At 58.7% G+C, this 26,860-nt stretch overlaps 2 protein-coding genes across 3 annotated transcripts; one reads left to right on the top strand and one right to left on the bottom strand.

The window, feature by feature from the left end:
* The first annotated feature begins 3,436 nt into the window (after positions 1 to 3,436).
* PSD (pleckstrin and Sec7 domain containing) lies at positions 3,437 to 16,752 on the top strand. The gene is made up of 16 exons (XM_047073361.1): positions 3,437 to 4,139; positions 4,422 to 4,524; positions 5,014 to 5,374; positions 6,103 to 6,543; positions 7,766 to 7,960; positions 8,125 to 8,205; positions 8,412 to 8,524; positions 9,091 to 9,149; positions 9,257 to 9,346; positions 13,031 to 13,074; positions 14,472 to 14,662; positions 14,747 to 14,817; positions 14,927 to 15,084; positions 15,257 to 15,401; positions 15,689 to 15,832; positions 16,318 to 16,752. Exons 1-16 carry the CDS (start codon positions 3,486 to 3,488, stop codon positions 16,546 to 16,548), a joined length of 3,081 nt encoding a protein of 1,026 aa, XP_046929317.1. The 5' UTR covers positions 3,437 to 3,485; the 3' UTR covers positions 16,549 to 16,752.
* Positions 16,753 to 17,213: 461 nt separating this feature from the next.
* On the bottom strand, positions 17,214 to 25,084 carry NFKB2 (nuclear factor kappa B subunit 2). Of its 2 annotated transcripts, XM_047073360.1 has the most exons (23): positions 24,994 to 25,084; positions 23,550 to 23,665; positions 23,201 to 23,282; positions 23,044 to 23,084; positions 22,682 to 22,780; positions 22,451 to 22,602; positions 22,116 to 22,222; positions 21,849 to 22,007; positions 21,453 to 21,557; positions 21,239 to 21,324; positions 21,016 to 21,154; positions 20,667 to 20,795; positions 20,322 to 20,531; positions 20,102 to 20,243; positions 19,562 to 19,676; positions 19,257 to 19,470; positions 18,948 to 19,117; positions 18,723 to 18,825; positions 18,443 to 18,594; positions 18,245 to 18,314; positions 17,836 to 18,008; positions 17,599 to 17,710; positions 17,214 to 17,496 (listed from the first exon to the last, which is right to left on the bottom strand). In XM_047073360.1, the coding sequence occupies exons 2-23, from the start codon at positions 23,568 to 23,570 to the stop codon at positions 17,375 to 17,377; spliced, it is 2,703 nt and encodes a 900-aa protein (XP_046929316.1). In that variant the 5' UTR covers positions 23,571 to 23,665; positions 24,994 to 25,084; the 3' UTR covers positions 17,214 to 17,374. The 2 variants fall into 2 exon arrangements, with proteins under 2 accessions (XP_046929316.1, XP_046929315.1); XM_047073359.1 differs by lacking the exon at positions 24,994 to 25,084 and having other exon boundaries at positions 23,550 to 23,992.
* Between the last annotated feature and the right edge of the window lie 1,776 nt (positions 25,085 to 26,860).

Raw genomic sequence — 26,860 nt, 5'->3', positions numbered from 1 at the left:
AGCCAAACGCAGAAGGGGCGGAGCCATGACTCCAAGGTTCTGGGCCTATTCTCTGCCCTCTGGTCGCGCTTAGCGACTTTGAAAAATGGGGAGAAACTATCCAGGCTTTTACTGTCTCGTGTGTAGTAGGTGCCCAGTAATTTGTTGAATGAATTGAATGGGCGAAGCTAGAATTTTTCTTCCTTCATCAAGCAAAATTGCCCAAACCCTCATTCCTGGTTAGTTGTCAAGTACAGGGCTGTCCAGCCCCTTCCACTCCCAGACGATTTGGAAAAGGTTTGCATCTTGAGGGGAGAGGCGTAGAGGGCGCTAAAAAGGACTATCTTCCCAGCTGGGTCCCTTTCTTTTCCCCAGGAGGTCTAGAGTCCTGAGAACAATGAGTGCTCAGCCCAGCCCACCAGGAGTACCGCTTCTGGGCTGACCTGGGGATTAAGCTGTGGGGTTTGGGGCTGGGCCCGCCCTGGGGCAGTGATGCCCCAGAACTCCAGGCTCAGACTCTGGGCCACCCTCTCACCGCGTCCACAGTTCCTGGTTCCAGGGTCCGCTCCGGGGAACCTCCAGAGTAGTGCTTTCCCCATCATCCATTGGTGGGGAGAGTATGAAGGACGCTGAGGGCTACTGCTGTCGCCGAGAGCTGCACCCCAACAGGGCTGCGCTCTCCCTTCGTACAACCGCTTCACCTGCCTCTGCATAACGAAAACTGCTTCCCATCCATTTTTTCATCAGGGTCGGGCACTTCTGCAAGGTGAGCAGGTCTGTGCTGTTACTCCATTTTAAAGATGGAACCGAGGCCCTTGGAGAGGACGCGCCTTGTCCAGGGTCAAGCGAGTCGCGATAGAGAATTCAGGCATCCTAGTTTTCCCAGAATCCCTTACACAGTCCCCCCCCCCCACCCCACCCCCAACGCAGCAAGAAGGGAGAAGCCAGCAGCGGGGAGGGACCAAAGCGAGTTAGCTTGGGTAAGGGACTTGTTTCCTCTTCCTCAGCCTGCTTGGGGAGGGGGTAGATGAGAGGACCGACCTATGCTAAGATAGAGCCTTGTAGGCGCGCACCACCTCGGGCCGCGCGCCTCCTCCTCCTCCCAGCTTTGTTCGCGCCTCTGCGCCTGCGCAGTGCGACAAATCTGGCGCTGTCCCCTTCAGCACCACGCGGAGCCCGCGCCCCCCCCCTCCCCGCGGTGAGCCCCGCGCGCCCCCGCCTCGCACGTCCTCGCGCCCCCTGACCGCCTGAACAGACCCCTTGTTCCTTCCGAGGTCACCACCTCCTGCCCTGGCGTTCCCAAGGAGAGCAGTTGCCATAGGAACTCTGGCGGAGCTTTCTTAAAATAGCTGGGCCCCTTTCTACCTTGGCCAAGGGCACAAGGGTTGCCTGTTCCCCACTTCCTCCACTCCAGGAGTCATCCCGTCTAACCTTTTACCCCATATGGGCAGGACACCTAACTCAGGCAGCAAGGAAGTTCTTTTTAAAGTCTGACTAATATCCCTCCTGCTGCATCCTGAGCAAGTGGTCAAGGGTTGGGTCTCCTGGGTCCGAGACTCAGAACCCCTTAGGGTTTGAGGCAGTGTTTCCTAGATCTCTTTTCCATAAGTTGATGGTCTCCTGGATTTAGGGGGCGGGTCCGGTCTACACCCATACGGTGTGCTTGGCGCGGCCGCGTGCTCGTGGGGGCGGGAGCGCGTGTGGCATGTAACAGGTCATGTGGCAACCTCCTAGGGACACGCGTGGGGTCTGGAGCGGGACACGCGTGTGCAACTGGGTCCGGTGTGTGGCTCAGGGGGCGGTGGAGGAAAGGGACGGGGACAGGATTAGGGTGGGGCACGTGAAGGTCTGGCGAACTGAACCGGGGGTTCCATATATCCTCCCCCTCGTCAGGGGCGGGTCTCAGGTTGGCGGGAGAGCCCAGTGGGGACCTAGCGTCGAGAAGGGGGGCCAGCCTCCGGGGCTCAGGGCCCCGGGAGAGGGCGGGGGGGGGTGGGTGGGGGGATTATCTCTGCCTGAGCCGCGCGTAGGGGGGAGGGGGAGGGAGTGAGAGGCAGGCGGGCCTGGAGCAAGCGGGAGCAAGCGGGAGCCGCGCTGCCTTCACAGCTGAGCTGGGCCCAGCCTCTTCCCTGCCTTTCCTCGGCCCCAGCTCCAGGCGAGCAGCGGTGAGTACTGAGGCAGCTCCAGTCGGAGCTGCACTGGGGATGCCCTGGGCCCCCACTGAGCTTCAGAAACCTGCCTGGCAGGGTTGCTGCTCCTGACCTCTGCCCCTACCCTGCATTGCCACCAGAGGCCCCTTTACCCCCTTTAAAATCTATCATTCCCTTGAGAGGGAGGAGGGAGAGGGGTCTGGTGGTCTGGTGCAGCCTTCCCACCCAGAGACAGGTGACTGGTGGGGGTTGGGGGAGAGGGTGTGTGTACCTGCTGAAGTATGTGTGTGAGCATGCATCTGTATTTGTGTGTAACTGTGACCATAGGTTTCTGTGAGTGTCTGATATGCCTGTGTCTGTGTGCATTGGAGAATGAGGGCCTGGGTGTATATTTGGGTATCTCTTTGTGTGTTCTTGTTTGATGACAGTGTGTGTGTAAAATAAGCATGTGCCTTTACATTACACGCATATTTGTTATGACTGTGAGACTGTATGAGGGTGTGTCTTTGAGCAATGTGTGTGTGTGCCTGGGTCTGTGTGCACTGGAGAGTGTTGCCTTTGAATGTGTTTAACTGTGTATACTGATATTGTCTCCGTGTGTGTGTGTGTGTGTGTGTGTGTGTGTATGAGCGTGTGTACCTGTATGGAGAAAAAGAATGTCTCTTTCCCATTTGGCATGTATATATTGGGAGTAGGGGCCTCAGTTCAGGCCTTTCTCCTCCCCTTCACCCTATGTCTTTCAACCCCTCATGGTCCCTATATAACACCACCCCCCGCCATCTTCCTGCCTTTCCTTCTAGGAGGCCTGGGTTCTCTCTCACTGAGTAAGGGGCCTCCATAAGAGAGACTTTGGGGGACCCGTGGATTTATGATGATTATGAATGGCTGACATTCCTGGTCCAGAGTGTGGGGTACCAGCCTTCCCCAGCCCCCATCAGAAGTAGCTCCAAAATGCCACAGGGATTCTGAACTTACTCAACTTCTGAAATAGCTTCCTTTCTCCTCCCAGGGTGATGCTCAGGGCCCCCAGAAGAAGGAAAGGAGCCAGGGGCCTATTAGGGGTATAATTCTTTTCTCCTCAGGCCTCCATGGAAGTAGCCCAAATAGGAGGCCTGATCACCTCCAGGGGTGGGGTCAATGATGCTATATTCCAAGGGTGGGCTAGGCCCCCTGGCACTCAGATGGCCTATCCAGCTTTCCCCTCCCTATCTGTGCTCTCCTGCCCATCCACCTCCCCTGCAGCTCACCCCCTGCTTCCCTTCCTCTCTTGCAGGCCTGTCCGAAGAGCATGCTGCCCCCTCACTCCCCGCCTGACCTTGCCATCCCTGCCCCCCCAGCCTGACCCCCGGCCCCAGCATGGCCCAAGGTGCCATGCGCTTCTGCTCCGAGGGCGACTGTGCCATCTCCCCACCACGATGCCCGCGCCGCTGGCTCCCCGAAGGCCCAGTGCCACAAAGCCCCCCAGCCAGCATGTATGGCAGTACAGGCTCCCTGCTACGGCGGGTGGCAGGGCCAGGTCCCCGAGGCCGGGAACTGGGACGTGTGACAGCACCCTGTACACCCCTGCGTGGTCCCCCCTCACCCCGTGTTCCTCCTTCACCCTGGTCACCCTCTTCACCCACTGGGCAGCCCCCACCGGGGGCCCGGAGCTCTGTGGTCATATTCCGCTTTGTGGAGAAGGCCAGTGTGAGGCCATTAAATGGGCTACCTGCTCCCGGAGGCTTGAGTCGGAGCTGGGACCTGGGTGGGGTCTCTCCTCCCAGGCCCACTCCAGCCCTTGGGCCTGGCTCCAACCGGAAGTTGCGGCTAGAGGCATCCACATCAGACCCACTCCCAGCCAGAGGAGGCTCAGCTCTGCCTGGTAGCCAGGGCCTTATACATGGGCCACCAGCCCAACCTCAGGTTGGGGCAGATGGCCTTTACTCCTCTCTCCCCAATGGGCTGGGGGGACCTTCTGAGCACCTGGCCAAGCTATTCCCAGGACCTGCTGACACTGGACTCCTGAACCAGGTATGCGACCTCCCTTGGGCTCCCTGGAACTCTAGAGCCCCAGAAAAGGGGCAAGGCTTGGCCCTTTGGCAGTCCTGGGCCTGTCAGCTCTTCACTCTAAGTTCTTTGATCTGTCCTAAATCTGTCTCTTTCTTGCCCTCTGTGTTTGCCCCTGTGTCTTGGCACCTCTATTATCTGTCCTTGTGTGTTTTTCTTTCTGTCTTTCTGTCCCATGTTCTTGTGTCTTTGTATGTGTGGCTTTATCTCTGGATGCCTGTGTCTATTTCTCCCTTCTTGGCTTAGGGGGACACCTGGTCCTCCCCCCGGGAAGTTTCCTCTCATGCCCAGAGAATTGCTCGAGCCAAATGGGAATTCTTCTATGGCTCCCTGGACCCCCCAAGCTCAGGTAAGGTCCTGGACTGAGACAAGGGGAATAGGGCAGGGTCTTCTCCCCAGCAGCTGAGGCATGGTAGGGGGCCTTCCTTTAAACCTCCCTCAGTCCTTCCTGGGGTCATGAGTTGGCTAATGCCTCTCCAGGCCTCAAACTTTCCATCTGTCTTATGATGGAGGGTTGGGGCGTCATAGCTGGGTTGGGCACCTAGAGGAAGCTAGATAGAAAGGAGGGCATGACAGGATATCAAGGGTCATTCTGCGGAGCAGAAAAGAAGCTGGTCTCCCACAGGCCCCTCAAAGTTATTTGACAAGAACTTGATTTGAAACGAGCTCCACTGGCACAAGGAACAAGCTGGGTTCATAGCAGGAGGAATGGTGGCTAGACAGTGAAGGAACTTCCTGCCAATATGAGGCAGCGGGGAAGAGCTCCTTCCTAGAACAGAATCAGGACAGGGAGCTGACCAGGATAATCTGCTGACCGGGATGCCTATGCATACTGCAGGTGCTAAGCCCCTGGAGCAGGCCCCCCCATCTCCACCTGGGGTGGGCTCAGGGCAGGGCTCTGGGGTGGCTGTGGGGCGAGCAGCCAAGTACTCCGAGACGGACCTGGACACGGTGCCCCTGAGGTGCTACCGCGAGACCGACATCGATGAGGTGCTGGCTGAGCGGGAAGAGGCTGACTCGGCCATCGAGAGTCAGCCCAGCTCTGAGGGCCCACCTGGCACTGCCCGCCCACCTGCTCCACGTGCCAGCCCATGCCTTGGCCCTTGTCCCAGCCTGGGCAGTGGCGATGAGGACGAGGATGAGGCAGGTGGGGAAGAGGATGTGGACGACGAGGTGTTTGAGGCCTCAGAGGGGGCCCGGTGAGTGCGGGAGTGGGAGAGGACAGTGGCTGGCCCCTTTGAGCTGGCCCAGAGGCAGAGCTGGGGGAAGAGGGGCTGGACTAGAGATGAGGGCTGGACCGGGAGGGTCAGGACCAAGCTAGTGGTGCCGACGGGGCGATGCACCTGGAGACCGGACAGAGGCCCGAAGCCTGGCAGAATGCTGGGGACGTGGAGGGTGTTGGCAAGAGCCCATAGGGCAGGGAGTAGCCAGGACAGGGGAGGAAAGGGGTTCTAGTAAAGAACAGGAGGCAGAGTGAGAGGCCAGGGTTCAGAGTCAAGCCTGGGGGCACAGGAGCATCAATCTGGATCCTGGCTTCTGGCAGGAGAGTGGGGAGCGTGGGGGCTTTCTTCTCCGTCTCACACCCCACCGCAGCCTTGGAGCCTCATCTTCTCCTAAGATGTTGCCGGAAATAGAAACGGGATGGCAGGAGGGGAGAGGATCAGGGAGGAGGAGAAAGGGAGATTAGCAGGGAGGAAGAGAGGAGAGGGATTGGGTACTGGGGACGGGTAAGGCTGGGGTTCCTCAGGGGCACTGAAGAGCTTGGTGAACCTGTGGTGGGGACTCCCTACCCAGATTCCTTAGAGGGCTGGGGACCTGTGAGAAGGAGAGGATAATCCCCTCCACAGAGTGGTATGAGAATTCACTGAAATGCTACCTAAGAACTGTCTTCTGGGCCCCTGATCAGAGACTCTCCCTGCCCCTGCAGGCCAGGCACCCGGATGCCTCACCCTGGGCCTCTCAAGTCGCCCCTGCCCTTTCTGCCTGGGACCAGCCCCTCGGCTGACGGGCCTGACTCTTTCAGTTGTGTGTTTGAAGCCATCTTGGAGTCACACCGGGCCAAGGGCACCTCCTACACCAGCCTCGCCTCCCTGGAGGCCCTGGCCTCACCTGGCCCAACCCAGAGCCCCTTCTTCACCTTTGAGCTGCCTCTCCAACCCCCTGCTCCCCGGCCTGACCCACCTGCTCCTGCCCCACTTGCACCTCTTGAGCCAGATTCTGGTACCAGCTCTGCTGCTGATGGGCCTTGGACACAGAGAGGGGAGGAAGAAGAGGCAGAGGCTGGAGCCAAGCAGGCCCCAGGGAAGGAGCCCCCTAGTCCCTGCCACTCGGAGGACAGCTTTGGGCTGGGGGCGGCACCTCTGGGCAGGTGAGTGATTCCTTTGATTCCTCAGACTTGAGGCCCCCCCAGAGCCCCAGGAATAGTTGCTTCAAGGGAAAGATCCTGAGTGGGAAGATGTAGTTTATATTCCTGACCCCTGACAGAGTGGTTAGGGAATGCCGATGTTTGTTTTTCCATTTGGAGGACTACTTCCTTTGGCTATGAGGGGGAGCCCCTCACAGCCCACCCCTAGGACCCCCTTGGTCCTAGACCCAGTGACTTGACAAACAATGATTCAGGATTGAATGGGTCCCAAGAGAACACTCTCCTTTCCAGAAAGGCCCTTCCTACCACAGGCAGAGCCTTTAACCTACTTAGAATTCTTGTGACCTTACCCCTACCCAGCCTGGAGGCTTCTCCCAAAGATGCAGCCACCAGCCTCTCTCTCATTGCCTCCCTCCCATGTTGCCTCCCCCCTTCAGTAAGGAGCTTCTCACCCTTCTCCAGGAAGTCCTGTCACCAGTCTAACCTTTCTGCTCTCCCTCTGCCAGCTACCCTCTCAGTCATGGGAGCCATGGCAACAGGAGGGGGTGGCCAGGGAGACAGGGTTGCCTAGCAACCAGGAGTTTCCGGCCTCTGTCTCTGGGGTGACAGGTGGCTTTGCTAGTAGAGCAGCTGGGATGGCGGGAAGGGAAGGGGAGGAGGAGACAGGGGATGAATGGAGTGCACTCTGACCCCCAATCCCCTCTGCTTGTTTGTGGGTGGAAAAAAAAGACCAAGGAGGAAGAGCCTCCTCTCCTTAAAAGGCCAGAAGAAGAAAGACATAGGAGTGGGAAGGTGTCCCTGCTGCCCTCAAATCATGGTTTGACCCTCCACTGTTCCTCTCTGGCAGCCTATCTATCCCACTTTTGCCCACATTCTCAGAGATAGAGGACTATGTTCTGACTAGGGCCAGTGTGACAATGGGGAAACTATGCCTATGCCTAAGAGCAAACCTAAGACCTAAGGGCTTTGGGGAAGCAGCAGAAATCCCCACAGCAGAAATATGGATGCTTGTTTGAATTTGATGCAGGCCTTCTACAGAGAGTTGGTAAGGATGGAATCGGCTGATGGAGGGAACCCATACGGTGTCCTTCTCTGGAGAAAAGAAAAATGCCTTCTCTGTGTCCCAATCTCCCCCACTCTGTCTTCTGGGTTTGGAGGCAGAGGAAGGATCTGGATGGTCCCAGAGGGACTGCCCCACCTCTGAGCTGGTGTTTTACCCTGGCAGTGAACCACCGTTGAGCCAGCTGGTGTCTGACTCGGACTCAGAGCTGGACAGCACAGAGCGGCTGGCCCTGGGAAGCACAGACACCTTGTCCAATGGGCAGAAAGCCGACCTGGAGGCTGCACAGCGCCTAGCTAAGAGGCTATACCGACTAGACGGCTTCAGGAAGGCTGATGTGGCCCGGCACCTGGGCAAGAAGTAAAGCCATTGGCCGGGATTGATAATATGGGGAGAGGGGATGCATCCTGTGGGCAGCACCTCCACACCCCCTCTATCTAATGCCCCCAGGTCTCTAGGTAACCCCATCTGGCCCCTTGACCCTTTCCCTTGAGACTCCACCTGACTATCTGCCCTGCCCACAGCAATGACTTCAGCAAACTTGTGGCTGGCGAGTACCTCAAGTTCTTTGTCTTCACGGGCATGACTCTGGACCAAGCTCTCAGGTGGGTGTTAAGCCCTTTGAAGGCAGGCCCCACGCTCCAGCCCTGCTTTGCAGCGCCTCAGTTGTGCCTTCTCTGAGCACCTGTGCCTTCCCTAGGCTGCCCTGATGTCATCCTTCCCAGGCTATCAGGGCATGGCTAAAAGCTGGGGCTGCCTGGTTAGGGGACCTTGGGTAGAGGTGACATGCTCCCTCTTTCCCCCTTCCCAGGGTGTTTCTGAAGGAGCTGGCCTTAATGGGTGAGACCCAGGAACGGGAGCGCGTGCTGGCCCACTTCTCCCAGAGATACTTCCAGTGCAATCCAGGAGCCCTGTCCTCAGAGGGTGAGGAAGCCAGGTGGCAGGGCTTTCCCAGCTGGTCACTGAAGCAGATGGGCACAGTGTGTGCACATAGGAGCATGAGTGTGTATGTAGAAGTGAATGCATGCACAGGCTTGCAGGCATGTGAGCATGCGCGTGTGCAGTGCTGACATGGCTACGTGGTTGTGGAACTGAGCATGTGGGCAAGCATTGCTAGGGTCTAGTGTGTGTTGCGAAGAACCAGGTGGCAGGTGTATTTGCATGCCATTGTTCACATACACGTGCAAGACAGCGTTTGGCTTGAGTGTGGATTCTGTTTGGCTGCACTGATCTGCAAACTGTGAGGGGCCCACTGGCTTTTGTGCATACTCACAGAAGCATGTAGGTGTTGGGGAAGATGTCCCTTTCAGGCATCTGCTGGAAGAGTGAGGTCTTTTGGCTGAAGGAGGTAGGGTTCACTATGGGGTTCAGGACTTATAAAAGTATGATTGTGGGCCAGAGTGGGCTGGGGGTGAACTGGAAGGCTGGGGAAGACAGCTGTGGGAAGAGTCCCTGGGAGGTAGCTGAAGTCGAATGTCAACTTTCCCTAGACGGTGCCCACACGCTGACCTGCGCCCTCATGCTACTCAACACTGATCTCCACGGCCATGTGAGTGAGAGGCTGGCAGGAGGGAACCCCCCAAAAACAGACTGCCTTGAGACTTAAAGGCCTGGGAGCCCAAGGCCCCCCTCACAGGCCTCTGTGCCCTTCCTTAGAACATTGGGAAGCGCATGACCTGTGGAGACTTCATCGGGAACCTGGAGGGCCTCAATGAAGGCGGAGACTTCCCCAGGGAGCTGCTCAAGGTGGGGGCCGGGGGTGGGGGTGGGGGGCTGGGGGGGGGTGGGGCAGGGTAGAGGTTGCTGGAGGGGAGAGATTGGGACCAATCGGGCAGAGTGGAGGTTGGAGGCTCCTGCTGCTGGAGCCTGGGCTCCCGTGACTCAGCTTGGGGACCGCCCCCTCCCCCAACCCCAACACGCAGGCTACCCGGGAACATGCGCACTCGCGTGCGGTCTTGGCCGCTCAGCGGGGGAGGGGAGACGGCTCTCGAAATCCTGTTTTCAGGCAGCCTTGGACCTTGCATTTGCCTACTTCGGTGCCCCTCCTCCAGTGTTCACTGAGGATAGGAGGGGTTCCAGCACAGGGCAGGCATACTGCTTCCCTCCTTCTCCTCCATCCCCTGCCCCAGGGTGTATGACCACAAAGCCCTTCTGGTATCGTTGCACAGGAGGGACCCGGAGGTAGAGGGGCCCAAGAGGGACAAAGGCTTTTCCAAGGTCTGGAATCCAGTTACCTCCAACTTGGGACTAGATTCTGCTCTCCCGACTCCCTTGTTGCCAGGCCCTGCGCCCGGGCGCCCGCACTTGAGGGGTTAGCTACACAGGGGCTAATATGCATGGGAGGAGGAGAGGGCACCCAGGTCTCATGGATTCACTCATTTCCTTGATCCAATGGTTTTATCCAGGGATGCCTGGACCTATTTGAAACGCCTATGCTTGGCAAAGGGGCTCTGGGCCACCACATACATGTGACTGCACAAGAGTGTCCTTGGGCGCGTCTGTGAGCTTGGGGTGTGTCGGGCTTCTGAGTTTGGAAATTTATTTGTGTTTGGGGGTGTCCATTGTGAGTTCGGGGTGTCAGAGAGTTGGGGTATATGTTTGAATTGGGATATGTGCGCTTTAGGGTGTTGGTAAATCTGGGGATTTGGCTGGGGTTTTTTTGTGCTTACGATTTAGAGAGTGTGTCTGAGCTGGGGTGTAGATTGGGTGTTTCTGTGTATTAGAGTGTACATCTACAAATTGGCTGATTTGTGACATGTATCCATGATCAGGGGTTGTTTATGAGTTAAAGACTAAATTTTGAGGTGTGTATCTGAATTTGTAGTCTCTGTGAGTTGGGGTGAGTGTGAATTGGTGCATCTGGTTAGTTGGGGTGTATATCTGTAAACTGGGGTATGTGTACGTAAGTGGGGGTATAGCCTTGAGCATCTGAGCTGTCTTCGGTTGGGCGAGTTGGATGAGGCTGGTGCGATTCCACGGCTGCCTCCATCCTGCGCGGCCCCTACTGCGTGGCCTCTCCTGGCTAGGCGGGTGGGGAGGGGGGGGCAAGAGGACGCGTTCCTACCTCTCCCGCCCCTGGCCCCCCAACCCTGACCAGCCAGGAGGGAGCTGCAGACCCCACAGGGTCAGCCCGCCTTTGCAGCAGCAGGCCTAGGGACTCCCGGTGCCATCCGCAGCATCCCCAGAGCCGCCCACCCTCTGGCACTTGCCCGGGCTGGCCCCCGAGGCCCCGCCCCCGTGGCTGCGCGTTGAGCCGCGGGGCCCCTGCGCGGTGGGACGCCTCCATTTTGCGCCGTCCCCGCCCCCAGCCCTCGCCCTCCCTCCCCGTCGGCGGCCCCCTCCCTCTCGCGCCGAGCCGCAGAGCCGACAACGCCGCCGCCGCCGCGCGCTCCGTGCGTCGGTGGGAGCCGGGCCGGGCTCGGGCCGGGCCGGGCCGGGCCGCTCGCGCCGGCTGTCGGGGGAGCCGTCCGCGGGCCGTCCGGGCCGTCCAGGCCGAGGGCGGACGGGGGCATGGCCGGGGGCCGCAGCGCGCCGGCCGGGCCAGCATGATCGGTGTCAACAGCATCCACAGCAGCGCGGGGCGGCTGCGCTCGCGCTCGCTGTGCTCCGTGCGCTACGGGCGCACCCACCGTGGCGCGGAGACCCTGTGCTACGGCTGGCCGCAGCGCTCTCGCAGTCTCAAGCCCGTGCTCTACACCGACCTGGTGGTCAGCCGTCTGCAGAGCCGCAAGAAGAAGAAGGCGGTGAGGGCGTTGGGGCCTTGGCCCACGCCAGGCTGGGGGGCGGCCGAGGGGGTTGTGGAGGGCGGCGTGGCTGAGGGGGCGGCTTGAGGGAGGCACCGAAGGTGGCGCGAGGTGGGGGGGGGGCATCGGTCAGACCAAGGCGGGAGGCCAGCAGGGACAGAACCCATGGGTAGCCAGGAGTGGGCATGGACTGGAGGGGGAAGGGCACACACCGTTGGATCAGTGTGGATATCTCAAACCAAAGGGTCTTTGGGTCTTCTACCTGGGAGCATGACATGGGGCTCACCGATGGGGTTTAGGACTTTGGAAGGAAGACATGGTTGTGGGCCAGAGGTGGTCCTTCGAGGGGCCAGGGGATGAACTGGAAGGCTGGAGACAGGTTGGGTCTGGTTGGACACTTCAATCTCCTGGTCAGAGTTGGAGAGAGGATTAGGGTCGGGGTTATGCCGGGCTTGGGCTGGGGATGTGCTGTGAGGGCTGTGTGTGCACAAGGCTGGGTTGTGCTGTGTAGGGGGTGGAGGTTGTAGAATGTACCCATCCCTGGACAGGGTGTGCACATGTGGGATGCCTGGCTAGCCGTGTGGCTGAGTGTGACAGTAAGCAGTAAGATAGAGACTGTGGTATGTTGGTGGTGGAGTGGGGGGCTGTGTCCCATCACGGAGAAGGCACCGACGTCACCACTGCACCCAGCTCACGCAGGCAGCATCACACGCCACACGCATAGCCCAACACGCACATGTTGGGGACACACCCACTCACAGACAGGCTGGTGGAATCGCCCCCATAGTGGGAGGTGCTGCTGTGGACCCATGCCGCAGGCCACCCCCGAGAAGAGGGGTCCCCTATACAACTCCTGGAGTCTATTCTCTACTCAGACCATCCCAAGGCCCCCACAGGTCCCCCATGCCAGCTCTACAGAGGGGAAGTGACTGGTCCAGGAGCTCACAAAGAGCTTGGGGTATGCAGGGTTTGGAAGCTGAAACATCTGCCTTTTAGACTAGTGTTCACCCTCTAGTAACATGAAGGATGTGGGTGGGCAGGGGCCTGGCCCACCCTGGCATTCAACTTGGTGGGGCTCTCTGGGTTGGGGGAGGTGCTCAGCTTGCCCTGGGGTTAGGAGTCATGAGAATGTGTTCTCTACTAGCCAGGGAGGGAGGTGACAGGGTGAATCCCTGTTGCTGGGCCTCAGTTTCCCCATATGTTCTGTGTGGGTTTATCCTATGGAAATAGGCCAAAACACATGGTCCGGGAAAGGAGAGCTTCTTGGGAATGCTCTTTTCTATTCCTTCCAGGGCTGTGCTTCTCCCACCCAGGATCTGGGCAGGATGATCCCTAACAATAACAACAGCAAAGATAATAATAGCAGCTGCCATTTATTGTGCATCAGCCATATGCCTGGATGCCCTGTGCTAATTGCCTGCCCTGTGTTACACACCTGTTAGTACGTTTGTTCTCCCCATGGATACTTGCCCAAACTCATGCAGCAAAAGTGACACAGTACCGTCTCCTAATACTCTGTTCCAAAGCCCGTGTTCTTGGTCCTTACACCCTGCTACCCCCATCCCCACCCCCCATTGTCTCCTCCCCTCAAGTTTGGAGGGAGGGCTCTGAGTTCTGGCATTGGGGTACATAGTTTGCCTCCCTCAGGAGTGACCCATACCTGCCTGATTTGTTCCTCCCTTCCTAGGCCTTGTACAGCTCCATCAAGAATGAAAAGCTGCAGTGGGCCATGTGAGTCCTGGAGCTGTGTGGTGAGGGAGATGGGGTGCGGGGAAGGGGCTGCCTGGAGAGGCTGAGAGCACTGGGGTGGGCCCTGTGAGTCCAGGTTGGATTGTGGGGCAGGGAAGGCGGGTGAGGCCATGAGAGGCACTGAGGCTGCTTCATTTCCTTCTTTGGAGATGGCTGCCTGGACTTGGGGTTCTGTGTCTTTTCTCTAGCTGGGTTGTTATGACAAGCTAGGTTGGGATGGATGGCCACTGTCAGCTGGCCTGGGAGGGGGGATGCTGAAACAGAAAGGGGAGGTCCCTTGCCAACCCAAGCGGGAAGACAGAAGTCTCTGGAGATAGAGCCCCGACCAATAGCGTGAGAGCCTCCTCTCAGGTCCTAGGGAGTCCAGAGCATCACAGAACAAGGGACCACATTGTCTACTCTTGGCCATGGAAACAGACTCAGAGTAAGTCTTAGAGGAGTCCAGTCTAAGGGAGGAGGTCCAGTTTAATGTTGGGCCCCCCAGTCTGAGGGTAGAGCCTCATCTAAACAGTCAGTAGGTCACTCATACTTGCGGGTGTCTGCTGAGAGTTCAGTCACAGATCAGGTCGGTTGGGAGCTCCCAGTCTGCAGGAAAAGACCTCAGAGGAGGCAGAGCTCAGCACTGGGATGCAGATTGGAACTTGGGGCAAGCCTTGAAGGAAGGGAAGCATTTGGAGAGAGAGAAGTTGGTATTTGGGAGGCAAATATGTGGTGGCTGAAATGAGCGTGGGTTGGGGATACCAAGAGGAGGCAGGCCTAGCTGGCTGGAGAGTGGAAGGAGAAAGAGGCAGTATGGGCAGGGATGTAGCATAGGCCTCATGCAGGAGGAAATAGGGAGCTACTGCAGGTTTTTGATCGATGGAGTGACAGGATAGAACCGGATTCTTTAGATGGTATCTAACAGAGCCTGTGGACCAGGAGGTACTAGGTGACCACTAGGAAGCCACTTTTGCCACCACGTAGCCAACAAACTATGAGCAAAGCATGCTGCTGGGTATAGCTGGGACAGCCGAGTCAGACGTGTCTGCCCTAGTGGAGAAGGGTGTGAGGGCTGGTGTGCAAGTGCAGAAACAGAGGATGGGGAGGAAGGGACAGACATGGCCCTACTCTTGGGAGCTCTAACATGAGCAAGGAGATACGCTGCCCGGAGAAGCCCTCATCTGAGCAGGGGGACACAGCTACCCCTGGGGAGATCTGGTGTGAGGTGGGAAACGAGGCTCCAGGAGCCTCAGGTGGAGGGGAGCCACACCCTGTGAAAGGGGCAGTTCCCCTATTCCCTCCACAGACAAGAGGGCGCTTTCCTGGGTGGGCAGAGGCCAGGACTTAAGCGGGGGTTGTGGCTGCAAGGCCAGCCCCCTCTGAGGTGATCACACCTGCAGAGACGAGGAGGAGCTGAGACGCTCTCTGTCTGAGTTGGCCGACCCCAACCCCAAGGTCATCAAGCGGGTCAGCGGGGGCAGTGGCAGCGGCTCCAGCCCTTTCCTGGACCTGACTCCTGAACCCGGGGCTGCAGTCTACAAGCACGGGGCCCTGGTGCGAAAGGTGCACGCAGACCCTGACTGCAGGAAGAGTACGTGGCTGGGTGGGGAGGGTCTGGGGGATGGAGGGGAGGGGGCCTGTCTCAGGCCCCCTGACCTGTCTTCCTTCCCCCCAGCACCTCGGGGCAAGCGGGGCTGGAAGAGCTTCCACGGGATCCTCAAGGGCATGATCCTCTACCTGCAGAAGGTGCGGGGCCAGCCCGAGGGGTTGGGGCTGAGCTGGCTCAGGGGAGTGTGGGTGGGCTGGGCCAGGCTGGGGTGGGACCATGGCCAGGACAAGATGGGCACCCCTGCAGGAGGAGTACCAGCCTGGGAAGGCCCTATCAGAGGCAGAGCTAAAGAATGCCATCAGCATCCACCACGCGCTGGCCACACGTGCCAGCGACTACAGCAAGAGGCCCCATGTCTTCTACCTGCGCACAGCTGATTGGCGGGTCTTCCTCTTTCAGGCCCCGTGAGTGCCCTCTTCCTGCCCATCCTGGACCCCTTTGCCCCACTCCTACCTTGCTCCCCTCCCTTGTCCCTGGGTTACCTCCTTGCTTCCCAGGCCACACCCTGAGCCAGGACAGGCATCCCTGGACAGGAAACCTGGGGCTAGGTCCTAAGTGGTGGTGTTGTCTCCCCAGGAGCCTGGAGCAGATGCAGTCCTGGATCACTCGCATCAATGTGGTGGCTGCCATGTTCTCTGCACCCCCCTTCCCAGCTGCTGTTAGCTCCCAGAGGAAGTTCAGCCGCCCTCTGCTGCCCAGCGCTGCCACCCGCCTCTCCCAGGTACCCCCAGCTCTGTCCACCTGGTGCCAGTGGGATGGAGTGTGGCAGGCCCAGGCCGACTGCACTCAGGGCTGCCCTGTGTGATCATGTAGATGTCACTGCACCAGGACACTGGCCATGGGGGGGTGAGTGAAGGCTGAAATCCAGTCTCCGCTGCACTTGCCAAGGTGTTAACCTAGATATGGTGCTTTGCTCATCCAAAGGCAGGGGCACCTTTCAAAAAAAGCTTGCACAAAGGCACTATATGTGCTCGAGTGACCCTGACCAACACTCCCCCTGGCCTCTAGGAGGAGCAGGTGCGGACCCATGAGGCCAAGCTGAAGGCCATGGCAAGTGAGTTGCGAGAGCACCGGGCTGCGCAACTGGGCAGGAAGGCCCGAGGCAAGGAGGCTGAGGAGCAGCGGCAGAAGGAGGCCTACCTGGAGTTTGAGGTGAACCTCCCTGCCCTGGCACCTGTTTGGCTCCTTTCTTCGTCAGTGGGGTCTCACTGTTGCCACATACAGGCTCAGGCTACTGGTTAAGGGCACGGACTCTAGTAGGAGAGTGGGACCAGCTGGGTGACGTTCGGCAGGTTGCCTAACCCCTCTGAGCCTGTTTCCACGTCTGTGGGCCAGGGATGACGTTCTTTACCCGCTAGGGTAATGAAGGGAGATGAGGTCAAGGGCTCAGTTTTTCCCAACTCTGGTTCGGGCCTAACAAGTATTAGATGTCATAATATGCAGTCTCGAGAGAGCCCAGAGAGGGTAGCTAGCTTACGAGGGGATCGTGTCATAGTCCCTGGGGGCTCTGGGGGCCTCAGAGTTGGGCAAGAACCTGTTGTCTCCTAGCCTTTTTTGGCATCCCTCCTTGGTCCAGATTGGGGTGAGATGGGCAGAGGGTAGAGAGCAGGCTCACAGCCCCTGCCCCTCTGCCTCAGAAATCCCGCTATGGCACATACGCAGCGCTGCTTCGGGTCAAGCTGAAGGCGGGCAGTGAAGAGCTGGATGCAGTAGAGGCAGCACTGGCCCAGGCCGGGAGCACAGAGGATGGACTCCTTCCACCTCACTCCAGTCCCTCCCTGCAGCCCAACCCTGCCAACCAGCCCCGGGCTCAGTGTCATGGCTCAGAGCCTCGTGGAGGGGCGATCAGTGGGCGGTGGAAGCTCTGAGTTGAGGGTAGGAGCGTGGGGGTTTGGCGCCCACTGGGCACCTGCATGACATAGCCTTGCCTGAGCCCGGGCCGGCCTCGGGCCGCCCACGAGGGGCCCCCGGCCCAGGGCCCGACCGCGCCGGACGCGGTGTCCGGGGCAGCGCAGGGCTAGGGCGTGGGCCTCGGGAGCCTAGGCCAGGGGCCCCTCTGAGACCCCCATTTTGTGATAATGTTTTGCACTTTTTCGTACGGGGGCTGGGGTGGGAGGGGCCAGGGCCCCTTGGACTTTTGATGCTTTTTTTTTTTTTTTTTTGGGTGGGGGGAGGCCTGACGTTTCTGCTTTCTGCTGAGACCACCCACACCCAACACCAGCAATCCCCCCTCCATCCTGGGGCCTGGCTCAGATAGAGGCCAGGAGTTGGGGCTGAGCTGGTTTTCCCTCCTTCCTCCCTGAGGCTCACCCTCTCTTGTTCCAGAGGTGGAGGAAGGGTATCCATGCCTAGGCCCCCGTACGGTCTGGGGGCAGCATGGCCTTGCTTTCCCTCCTTCAGTGGGCCCTGCCCTTTGTACAGCCTCCAATCCCATTAAAACTGCTCTGGACTTGCTGGCTGGGCCTCCTTCTCCATTCTCCAGTACCTGGCTTGGGTAGGCAGCTGGTTCCAGAGACAAGAGTCACATCAGGGGTTGCCATAAGTTAGGGAGGGAGCCAAGCACCCTCCCTTTCCCATGAGAATCTTTATTTGCCCCAACTGAGGGGTGGGCATGGGGTGTTAAATAAGAACTAGAATAGGTAGGGATGCTGTACAGAGGGGCCCAGGGAGGGGAGCTGGTGGGTGGGCAGCAGTTCAGTGCACCTGAGGCTGGGGGTGCCCGTGGCAGAGCCCTCCTGGTGGCTCAGGGGGTGAGCCCAGCTTCTCTGTCTCCTGTTCCACCGACTGGCTCCCGTATGCACTGTCCTCTTTCACCTCTGCTAGGCGAGTGTGCACGGGGAAGGGGATAGGGAACAGTCAGGGTCTCAGGCCTCCCACTGTCCAGGCCCAGACCAGCCTACCAGGTGGGACCCCTTTACCTGTGCTGGGCAGCTTGTCTCGGGCCTCAGGGCCCCTCAGCAGCTTCACTCCTTCCTCCAGGCCCATTTCAGACAGGGCATCCAGCAGGCCCGCCAAGTCCCCACCAGCCAGCTGGGGAGAAGGAAGAGGCATGAGTCTGAGTGTGGGGGCAGGAGCCCTGGGGCCAAGGGAGCATCTGGGATCTGAGACTGGGGGAAGGAAGCCAGGCATGCAGCAAGGGATGGGGACCAACTGACCTTGTAACTGCGCAGGAGGCTGCCGCTGGGTGAAGCTGTCTTCCGATACGTATCCACCAGACTGCGCAGCCCCAGCCGTTCTGCCAGCTCTGCCCAGCTGCCCTGGGCTCCTGGCCCATCTAGCAGATGCTCCAGGTTCTGTAGGACTGTATCCTCAAGGGGCAGCTCTGGCCCTGATGGGAACATACAGACGTGTCTGGTACGCCCAGAGATGGGCTCAGGCAGACACTTCTTTCTCAAGGTAATCTGATAGACAAGACGGACAGAGTACTAGGGCAGTGGGTGGCAACAGGAATGGAGCAAGGGACACCCACCCCCCCACCCCCACCCCCGGCTCCTTCAGAGGTCCTGAAGAAGAGCCCTCTGTGAGCAAGGGTCTGAAATCTGGCAGTGGGTGAAGATATCTCACCTGCAGGGCTGGGAGGGGTCAGGGGGGGTGCTGTGGTGTCCTGAGCAGCATTTAGCAGCAAGGTCTTCACCTGGGGAGACAGCCTCAGTTTGATGACCTCCCACCCCAGTCCTCAAGCCCAGGTGCCAGTCATCTGGGCCCCAGCCCTAAGCCCAGGTGCTCTATTCCCTGGTGCTTCTAGTTCCAGGCTAGCCTCACCTTGGTGCTGCGAGTGAGGTCAAGAGGTGTGTGGCCCCGGAAGCTGCCTCGGGTGTCCCTCTCAGGTCCCTCAGAATCTGAGTCACTACCAGAGGTGGGGGGCGAAGGCAGTGGGCACAGGGGCTCCTCATTCTCTGCGTGGATGTCAGCACCTGAGGAGGGAGGTAGTCGTGGGGAGGTACAGTGAGAGCCCACATTAAGAACTGCCAAGTGGGGGGACTGGTAGGCACCCCTTTTCCTCCCCTCAGCCCTGTTCATATGTCCCAAGGATGAGGCTCACCAGCCTTTAGAAGGAGACGGGTGAGGGTGGGAGATCCCAGTCCAGCTGCCAGGTGTAGGGGTGTATTTCCCGCAAAGGTGCGGGCATTCACATTGGCACGGAGCTGTGGGGTTCAAGGGAGTCGTTGATGGCACCACTCACTGGCCGCCTCTCCCCCTGCATCTTCACTGTCCTTGGTTCCTCCACAACCCTTGGCCCCACCCCTTCAGCAATCCTCAGTCCCACCTTGGTAACCAGATGTGTGACCAACCCCAGCTCCTCCATCTCTGTGGCTAAATGCAGGGCTGTTCGGCCCCCCTGCCGCTCTGCAGCCTCCACTTCAGCCCCACTGTCCACCAGCAGATCCAGGCACTCGGGGCTTCGGGCACGGACCGCCAGGTGTACTGGGTACAGGCCTAGGAACATAGATACTTCGCCTACAGCTGTGACCCCATCGTGGCCCCTGACACCTCACGTTCACTCTAGGCACTCACCAGGTACCCTCCCTGGTCCCCACACCTTTGCCCCCCGGTCCACATGAGGTGATGAACTCACCCTCAAAGTCTGGCATGTGCAACAGCTGGGGAACAGCGGGAACCCCACTGCGCAGAAGGACGCGCAGCAGTTCAGGGGCACTGGCACCAGCCCGGAGCGCTAGGTGCACTGCGGAGTCTCCATGCCGATCCAGTAGTGCCGGGTCTGCGCCCACCTGCAGCAGGAAGCTCACCACGCCTGTCTGCCCAGTGATCACCGCCAGGTGCAGCGGCGTCTGGAAAGGCAGGCAGAGTAAGCCAGGCCCACCCCTGGCCTAGGCCCACGTGCCTTCCAACTCCTGCCCCTCACCGATTGGTGCCCCTCACCTGGTGCAAGTGATTGGTGAGGTTGACAACACCAAGGTGCCGGGCGTGGTAGATGACATGGGCTATCTGCTCGATGACACTGGTCTGCCCGTGGATGATGGCTAGGTGCAGCGGCCTGAGGGTTGGGGAGTGAGACTCTGGCCTAACAAGCCCAGCCACTCAGAGCACCCTCTACCTCCAAAACCCCACCGCCTCCATAATCTCCGTGCCTAGGGCTTCTGGAGCCCAGACATCTCCAAGGACATCGCTGCCTCTGAACTTAATCCTCCCGAGCACCTTGTGCAGTATATAAGTACTATCATCTTGCTCTTTTAACAGTCAACAAAACCGAAAGGTGGAGAGATCAAGCACCTTGAGCAAAACTAGTACATAATGAAGCCGGACTTGGAACCAGGTCTGTCTGACTCCACGGCTCTGGCTCTTTGCAGGGTCCTTTCCCGTCCCGTACCCCGGCCTACCGTCGAGCTCCAAGTCCCGGACCCCCCTCCCACCCCCCTACCAAGGGAGCCCGGGTCGCTCTCCCTCCCTTCCCCCACCTACGTGTCTCCGTTCTCGTCTTGAGCTGTCAGCAGGTGGCGCTGTCCCGCCAGCAGCGCGCGCGCGTCCGCCGTGACGCCGTAGTCGAGCAGGGCTCGGGCGCTGCGCTGCGCCAGGCCGAAGAGGCGTGCGTTGTACTCCCGGGCTGGGGGCAAGAGGGACGTGGGCGCGGGCTTGGTCCCCACCCGAAGCGCCCCGACCGCCCGGATTTTAGGGGCCGTACCTCGCTGCAGCAGCTCCGGTGTCAGCGGTTCGCGCTGGGGGGTCAGAGGGGACGCGCTCGGCTCTGCTGCTTCCTCCCCGGCATCCACGCCAGGCGCCTCGGCGGCCATCTGCGCCCCGCCCCCGCCTCCCGGGTAGCAGCCCATCGGGGCCGAGCCGGACGGGTAGGGGCTATAGGCCAAGGAGGAGGGGAAAAAGCCGAGGCTGCCACCTGTGGATATAGGCCGGGCTGTGGGTACAAGGCACCATCCAGGACTCTCCCCGATTTTTTACCCCACAACTTCTCTCCCCCTTACCCCTCCCTCCTCCATCCCCCTTCCCGCCACCAGCACACCCCCCCCCTCACCTCCTCCTCCAGCTCCTCCATAACCTCCGGCTGAGCCCCCAGAGCCTCCACCCATGTGGGAGCCACCCCCGAAGTGCTGGGAGAAGGTGGGCAAGGCTTTCCTTCGCTTCCGCTGCACCTCTTCCTTGTCTGGGGCCAGAGGGAAATGAGATGTTAAAACCCCAACTCCTGCACCAAGCCTCAAGAACTCTGTCCCCAGTAAGGTCATGGCCCTCCCTCCAAAAGCCCTCAGGCTAGCTTCTAGGACCACCTCTTCCCGGGCCCTTCTCCACTCCTGACTTGACTCATGGGTCCCCTGATCTAGTCTGGGGACACTCCAGCCCAGCCCCCATCTTAATTCCAGCTCCACCTTCCACCAGAGGGTAATAGGTGAACTGTTTGGAGTCCGAGACATCCCCCCCACGCTTGCGTTTCAGTTGCAGGAACACGGTTACAGGACGCTCAATCTTCATCTTGTGATAGGGTGGTGTCCGGAACACAATGGCATACTGGCAGGGGGGGAGGAGGGCATAAGGTGTCATTGAGGCCTTGGTCTAGTTCAGCCCCCAGCCCTGGCCCTGGCCCTAGGGTACCTGTTTATGAACATCTGTGGGAGAGAAATCCCCAAAGGCCTGCCATCCATTCTCATCATCCTCGTAGAACCGAACCTCAATGTCATCTATAAGGGAAATTGAAGCTTGGCCACACCTCCTAGTAGAATCTCCAGGGCCTTTTATCCTAGAGCTGCCCTGGCTCCCCATCTTGATACCCAGCGTCCCTAAGTCCCAGCCTGGGGTCCAGTCTCACCTTTCTGCACCTTGTCACAAAGCAGATAAACCTCATCTCCACCCCGCACAGAGCCAGCTGTCTTGTCCATTCGAGAAATCTTCAGGTTTGAGGCCCCAGGAGACTCTGTGGGGGTGGGATATCAATTACTTGAGCTGACATTAATAGTCATGGCCCCATTTATGGAGCCAAGTGTTTTGCATTATTATTTGAACAACCCTAAGAGGTACAGAAACTACTAGTATCTTCATTTACCCAAGATGGAAGCCATACTCAGGGGAAATGACTTACTCAAGATCACTCAGCTCGTATGTGGTGGGTCAAGTTGAAACTCAGGCCGTACTCCACAGCCTGAAATTGCCCCCCATGCTTCCTCTGGCACCTAGCCCTGGCACCCCAGATGGTCAGGATACTCACTGCTGTCGTGGATGGGCTGGGAAATGACTGGCTTCAGGGGCAGGGAGAAGGAGCCATCACTGGCTCGAAGGAAGGCAGAGAAGCGCAGCCTCACAATGCTCAGGTCCATCACCTTCTTCAGCTCCTTAGCCTCCTGCTCCAGCTCCCGCCGCTCGGCCTCTGTGCGGTGGATGTACACGTGACCCTGGCACTCCTCCTTCTCCATTCCTTCCATGACCACCTCCCATGACTCCCTCTCTCCCTACAAGTGCTCCCCGCCCTCAATACCCGTAAGGCCCTGGGGCCTGGAGCGGAGTCGCTGCCTCTGAAGTTTTTGTATCATGATCTCCATCATGTTCTTCTTGGTCACATGCAGGACGCCCAGGTTGTTAAATCTGAGTGGGGGAGTGGGAGTCAGAGCTTAGCAGGCATTTCCTTCCTGAAGCACCCTCCCCACTGCCAGGGCTCAGCTCAGCCCTACTTCCTCCAGGAAGCTTTCCTGGTTTTTACTTGGGGCCTTGGGTTCTGGGGCCAACCTAAGTCTCTCCCCTTGGTCAGATGCTAAGCTCATAGAAGTGGGCTGGGGCCTAGGACAGGTGGGCCTAGGACGGAGGGGCACCTACTGGGCAGTCATGTCCTTGGGCCCCACAGACACGGCGCAGACCCCCAGCTCCGAGCATTGCTTGCCCACCAGGCTGTGGGCATGAGCACGAGGCGGGTCACTGTGCGTTACCAGGTCCACCTCGATCTTGGCTGGTCCCTCGTAGTTACAGATCTAGGGGAGGTGAGGGCTGTCAGTGATGTCCCTGAACACACTATCCACTAGCCCACCCTCCAGCATCATCCTAACTCACCTTGACTGTGGGATAAGTCTTCCGGCCCTTCTCACTGGAGGCACCTGGCAATCCTCCATGGGAGGGGCCTTCACAGCCATATCGAAATCGGAAGCCACGCTGAAGGTCCCAGGGCAGATTGATATTGTGACCAGGAGAGACCCCCACCCCCCCTAGCCAGCCACGCTCCCAGCCAGCAGTGACCATAATAATTGGCAGCGTCTCTCCTGAACCACAACACAACCATTGTGATTAGCAGCAGCCAACCATCCCAACCTGAAGTGTCCTCTGGTCAGTGACCCTCCCCATGGCCACCCAACTACAACTACCCAACTTGTCCCCAAGGCTGAAGTCATCCCACACCATCCCTTCCATTCACTCACCTGTTTAGGCTGCTCCACTATTACCAGGTAGGGGCCATCAGCTGGGGAGAGAGGGGCCTTGTTGAGCCAGGATTTCTGAGCCCATTCCCAAGGCAGAGGGCACATGCTCCTCCCTCCCGCTCTCTCTAGGACATGGGAAGGTTAGGAACTTACTAACCTGTCTCTGGGGCTGGCTCCTTGGGCTCCACAATGGACGGGTCGAATTTGAAATCATCATATTCAATCATGCCATCCAGACCCTGGTGTGGAGACAGACTGGGGTGGCAACTGATTCTGAGCCACCCCAGCGCCCTCCACTTCCCAGCCCTGAGTAACCACTCCCTTTCCTCCCAAGGCCGTTAAAAAAGCTCCTAGTAGAAGCAGTTTGCAGATAGAGACTGACAGGCAGGTTGAGATAATGAGAGGGCATTACAGGTGTAGGGAAGCAGAGAGGACTCCGACAGACAGGCAGACAAGCAGACAGACATGGGGGTAGCCGGCTGGCTTCAGGGCCAGGTGTGACTCACTGGGTCGTAGCAACTTTCCATGTCTCTGGGCTAGGCCCGGCTCTGTCTGGTGGCTCCGGCCGGGTTCTGTTTCCCAGAGTTTCAGGCGTCCGCCTTAGGGGGGGAGGGGGGAGGGACTGGCGGGGGAAGGGGAGAGACAGATCAGGGCAGGAGTTGGGGGGGCAAGGGGAGCCCAGATTTGGGGGAGGGTCTGATCTCTTCCAGCCACCCGTCCGGGTGTGGCGGGCGAGATCCGGTGGAGAACGAGATCCGGAGCTGGGCTGGGTTGGGCCGGGGAAGCGGCAGGAAAGTTAGAACAGCTTAGGAAAGTCCCGAAAATACCAGAGGGAGGCGGGGCCGGAGGGGGGCGGGCCTGGAAATGACGCCACTAGCCACGCCCCCGAGGCGGGAGGGGCACGAAGTCGTTGCTGGCCGGCGAGCTCTGGTAGCCTCTCTTCGGGCAGAGGGGCAACCAGACCCAGGGAAGCGTCCTCGGGTGTTGGTCTCCACCCCCTCGTGTCAGGGCGGGCTCCCGGGACTGGAGGGTCTTTCTAGGCCGGAGGACGCTCTTCGGCCGTGGCCAGGCCCTCCTCCCGCCCCCTTCACCTCCCCCGTCCTGGAGCAACCTTGGGATTTTCTACCCCGAGAGAGGCCACGGCTGATTCACCCGGGGGCTTTTGTGGGGACATTCCTGCTGTAGGAAGGCCTCCTTTCCGAAGGCCTGTAGGCGGGGGCTCTTCCCAGTGGGGGGCCCCAGGGTTCTGCCCCAAGAACGGACTCTGGGGCCGCTGGGCGGGGGAACGAAAGGTGTCTGTTTCTTGAGATGGGGTCTTCTGTTACCTCTCCCCAAAACGTCAACAGCCGTTGAATTCCCGCACCACACCTGCTCTGGGTGCCCACGCCCCCTGCCCCAGTCCCGTATCCGTGCATGATACTGGTGTGTGTCTCTAGCACACGTACAGAGTGTGTGTTGTCCCATGTGCTTGCGTGAATGTTGTGTGTGCGTAGTGTCAATATGCATGTGCAAGTGAGCATGGCTGTGTACAGGTGAGCGTCCTTAAACTTCTCATTGTGGAGGCGTCTAAGCTTGTCTTGATATATAAGAGCACAGGTGAACATATTTGAGTTTGTGCGTGAAAAGTATGGGTCCAGGCACCTGTGCACGGGTGAGCATGTTTGCGTGTGCATATGTGCATTCTGAGTGAATGGACAATGCTGTGCACTCGCCAGCACACGCGTAGGTGCACGTATGGCTCCGCGTGTTTTTTTATACAGGATGTCGATGGGTGTCCATGTGTCTTGTTTGTGTGCGTACTGTGTGTGTGTGTGTGTGTGTGTGCGCGCGCGCGCCCGCGCGCGCGCTTGCATAAGCCGCTCTCCAGCCCTGGGACTCGGTCAGTTAAAGGCCCTCCTTCCGCCCTTCGCCGTGTCCTAGCCACTCAGGGGTTTGAACACGGCCACTCACCGCGGCGGCGGATCCGATTCCGGCTTCTCTCCCGGCCCGACCCACCTTGGACAGGTCGCGTCACCTCTCCACAGCCACTGAGGCTCCAACCGGGAAAGCCCCTTTTCCACCCCCGGGAGGGGGGAATTCCCGTGACGTTCCCGTGCGTCACGCCCCGTGCCCTTTTTCATTGGCTGAAAGTTTAACTCCGGACTCGTGCAGCCAATCATGAGCGACTCAGGCGCGCCCCTTAGAGGGGAACTATTAGCTGCGCCCCAGGAGCCTGGAGCGAGGTTGACTGTCAGCTAAAGCGCGAGCTCTGGCTTGGGGACCTGCCTGAGGCTGGATTCTCTGACCAAGAAGCATCCTCCGGCCAAGGGCCCCGGCTCCGGTCTCCTCACCCACCCTGCCTGCCCCAGACGGTTGACAGTCTCCGCTGCTACTCGGCTTATCTGCTGGACCTAATGCTTGGTCACCTCTGAAGCCGGGGAACCCCAGGGGGAAGCTGGCGGGCCCCAGCCCTCCGGTCCGCCCGGAGCGGGGCCCCACTGACGGGAAGAGTTAGGGGAAAAGGAAATTGATCTTGCAGTCGGTCCCGGGGCGCCATCTGGCGGCCCTTGTGGAGCCTCAAGGAGACGCGGTAATCCTTTTCTTGCTCAGTCTCTCTTACTCAGCCTCCCCCCCTGGAAGAGACCATCTGAACCTAAATCTTACTCTATAAACGCCCGGGTCACAGAGGGCCAGATTTTCAGATCTGAGCTCCAGAGTTCTGGGCAGAATGAAGAAAAAGAGGTGTTTATCTGGGAGACTCAGGTCTTGCTCATCCATCACGGAGATTTGTAATATTAGAATTGAAAAGGCATCCAGGGGCGTCTGGGTGGCTCAGGCGGTTAAGCGAAGGGACTCTTGATTTCGCCTCATGATCTCACGGTCGTGAGATCCAGCCCCACGGTTGGGCTCTGCGCTGGGCATGGAAGCTGCCTAACATTCTCTCTCTCCCTCTGCCCCTCCGCCCCCAAAAAAGAAAGAAAAAAAAGTTTTTTGAAATGGCATCCAAAATCTTAATAGTTCAAACTTCCTCCAATGTAGGAAATTTCCTTTTATATAGCTCCCAACTGTGTTTGAACACTTTCAGTGGCAGCAAGATCAGTACAGGATTACCTAAAGTGGGGACTCTGAGGCTGAAGATCTGTGACTGGTAGAGTTTCCCTTTAGGGGGTCCATGAGCAATCTCCATTCCTGGAGTAGTCCTCCCTTAGGCTCATGACCTTAGGCTCATGGTAGAACACTGATTTTTTTTTTTAATGTTTATTTATTTTTGAGAGAGAGTGTGAGTGGGGGAGGAGCAGAGAGAGAGAGAGGGGTCAGAGGATCCAAAGCAGGCCCAGCGCTGATAGAAGCAAGCTGATGCTCTGCTCCAACTCCACAAACGTGAGATCATGACCTGAGTCAAAGTCAGATGCTCAACCGACTGAGCCACCCAGATGCCCTGGACACAGACTTTTGTTTCAGAGTTCCCCTGCAACTTGCCTCTGACCTTGGTAATGGAATTACAGGCCTGCATGGGTCTGCATAAAAGGCAGACTGTTATGGCCCTTGATGTGGGGCTATTTCCTGTTACTTCCCCCTCCTCTTCATCTTCCCTGCAAATGGAATGTGTCAGGTAGTGTGTTAAGGTACTATAAGTTCTTATTCTTCCTCCCAACAGCCCTTGGAGATAAATATTACCTCTACTGATGAAGAAATTAAGTCTCAGAGAGGTGAAGTAACAATCAAACACAATAGCTAGAAATGAAAATACCCAGTCTACTAATTCTAGGATGAAGCTCTTCCTTAAACTGATATAAAACAAAGCAGGCCTTTCCACTGTGAGCCTCTCAAGTCAATA

This window comes from Lynx rufus, unplaced genomic scaffold, assembly GCF_022079265.1.
Source record: "Lynx rufus isolate CCGP_SWC_20201006 ecotype Redwood Valley unplaced genomic scaffold, mLynRuf1.p SCAF_11, whole genome shotgun sequence".
In the NCBI taxonomy this organism is placed as follows: domain Eukaryota; kingdom Metazoa; phylum Chordata; class Mammalia; order Carnivora; family Felidae; genus Lynx; species Lynx rufus.
Note: the sequence above shows the minus strand (reverse complement) of the source record. Positions and strands in the feature narration are given on the sequence as shown.

Bases quoted from the DNA above. Each gene is read 5' to 3' on its own strand.
- PSD (XM_047073361.1), top strand. From the start codon at position 3,486: ATGGCCCAAGGTGCCATGCGCTTCTGCTCCGAGGGCGACTGTGCCATC. The intron at 8,206-8,411 runs GTGGGTGTTAAG...CCCCCTTCCCAG, and splicing joins ACTCTGGACCAAGCTCTCAG to GGTGTTTCTGAAGGAGCTGG. The intron at 9,347-13,030 runs GTGGGGGCCGGG...CTCCCTTCCTAG, and splicing joins TCCCCAGGGAGCTGCTCAAG to GCCTTGTACAGCTCCATCAA.
- NFKB2 (XM_047073360.1), bottom strand. From the start codon at position 23,570: ATGGAAAGTTGCTACGACCCA. The intron at 19,118-19,256 runs GTGAGTTCATCA...CTATGTTCCTAG, and splicing joins GCACATGCCAGACTTTGAGG to GCCTGTACCCAGTACACCTG. The intron at 17,497-17,598 runs GTAAAGGGGTCC...CTCGCCTAGCAG, and splicing joins AGACAAGCTGCCCAGCACAG to AGGTGAAAGAGGACAGTGCA.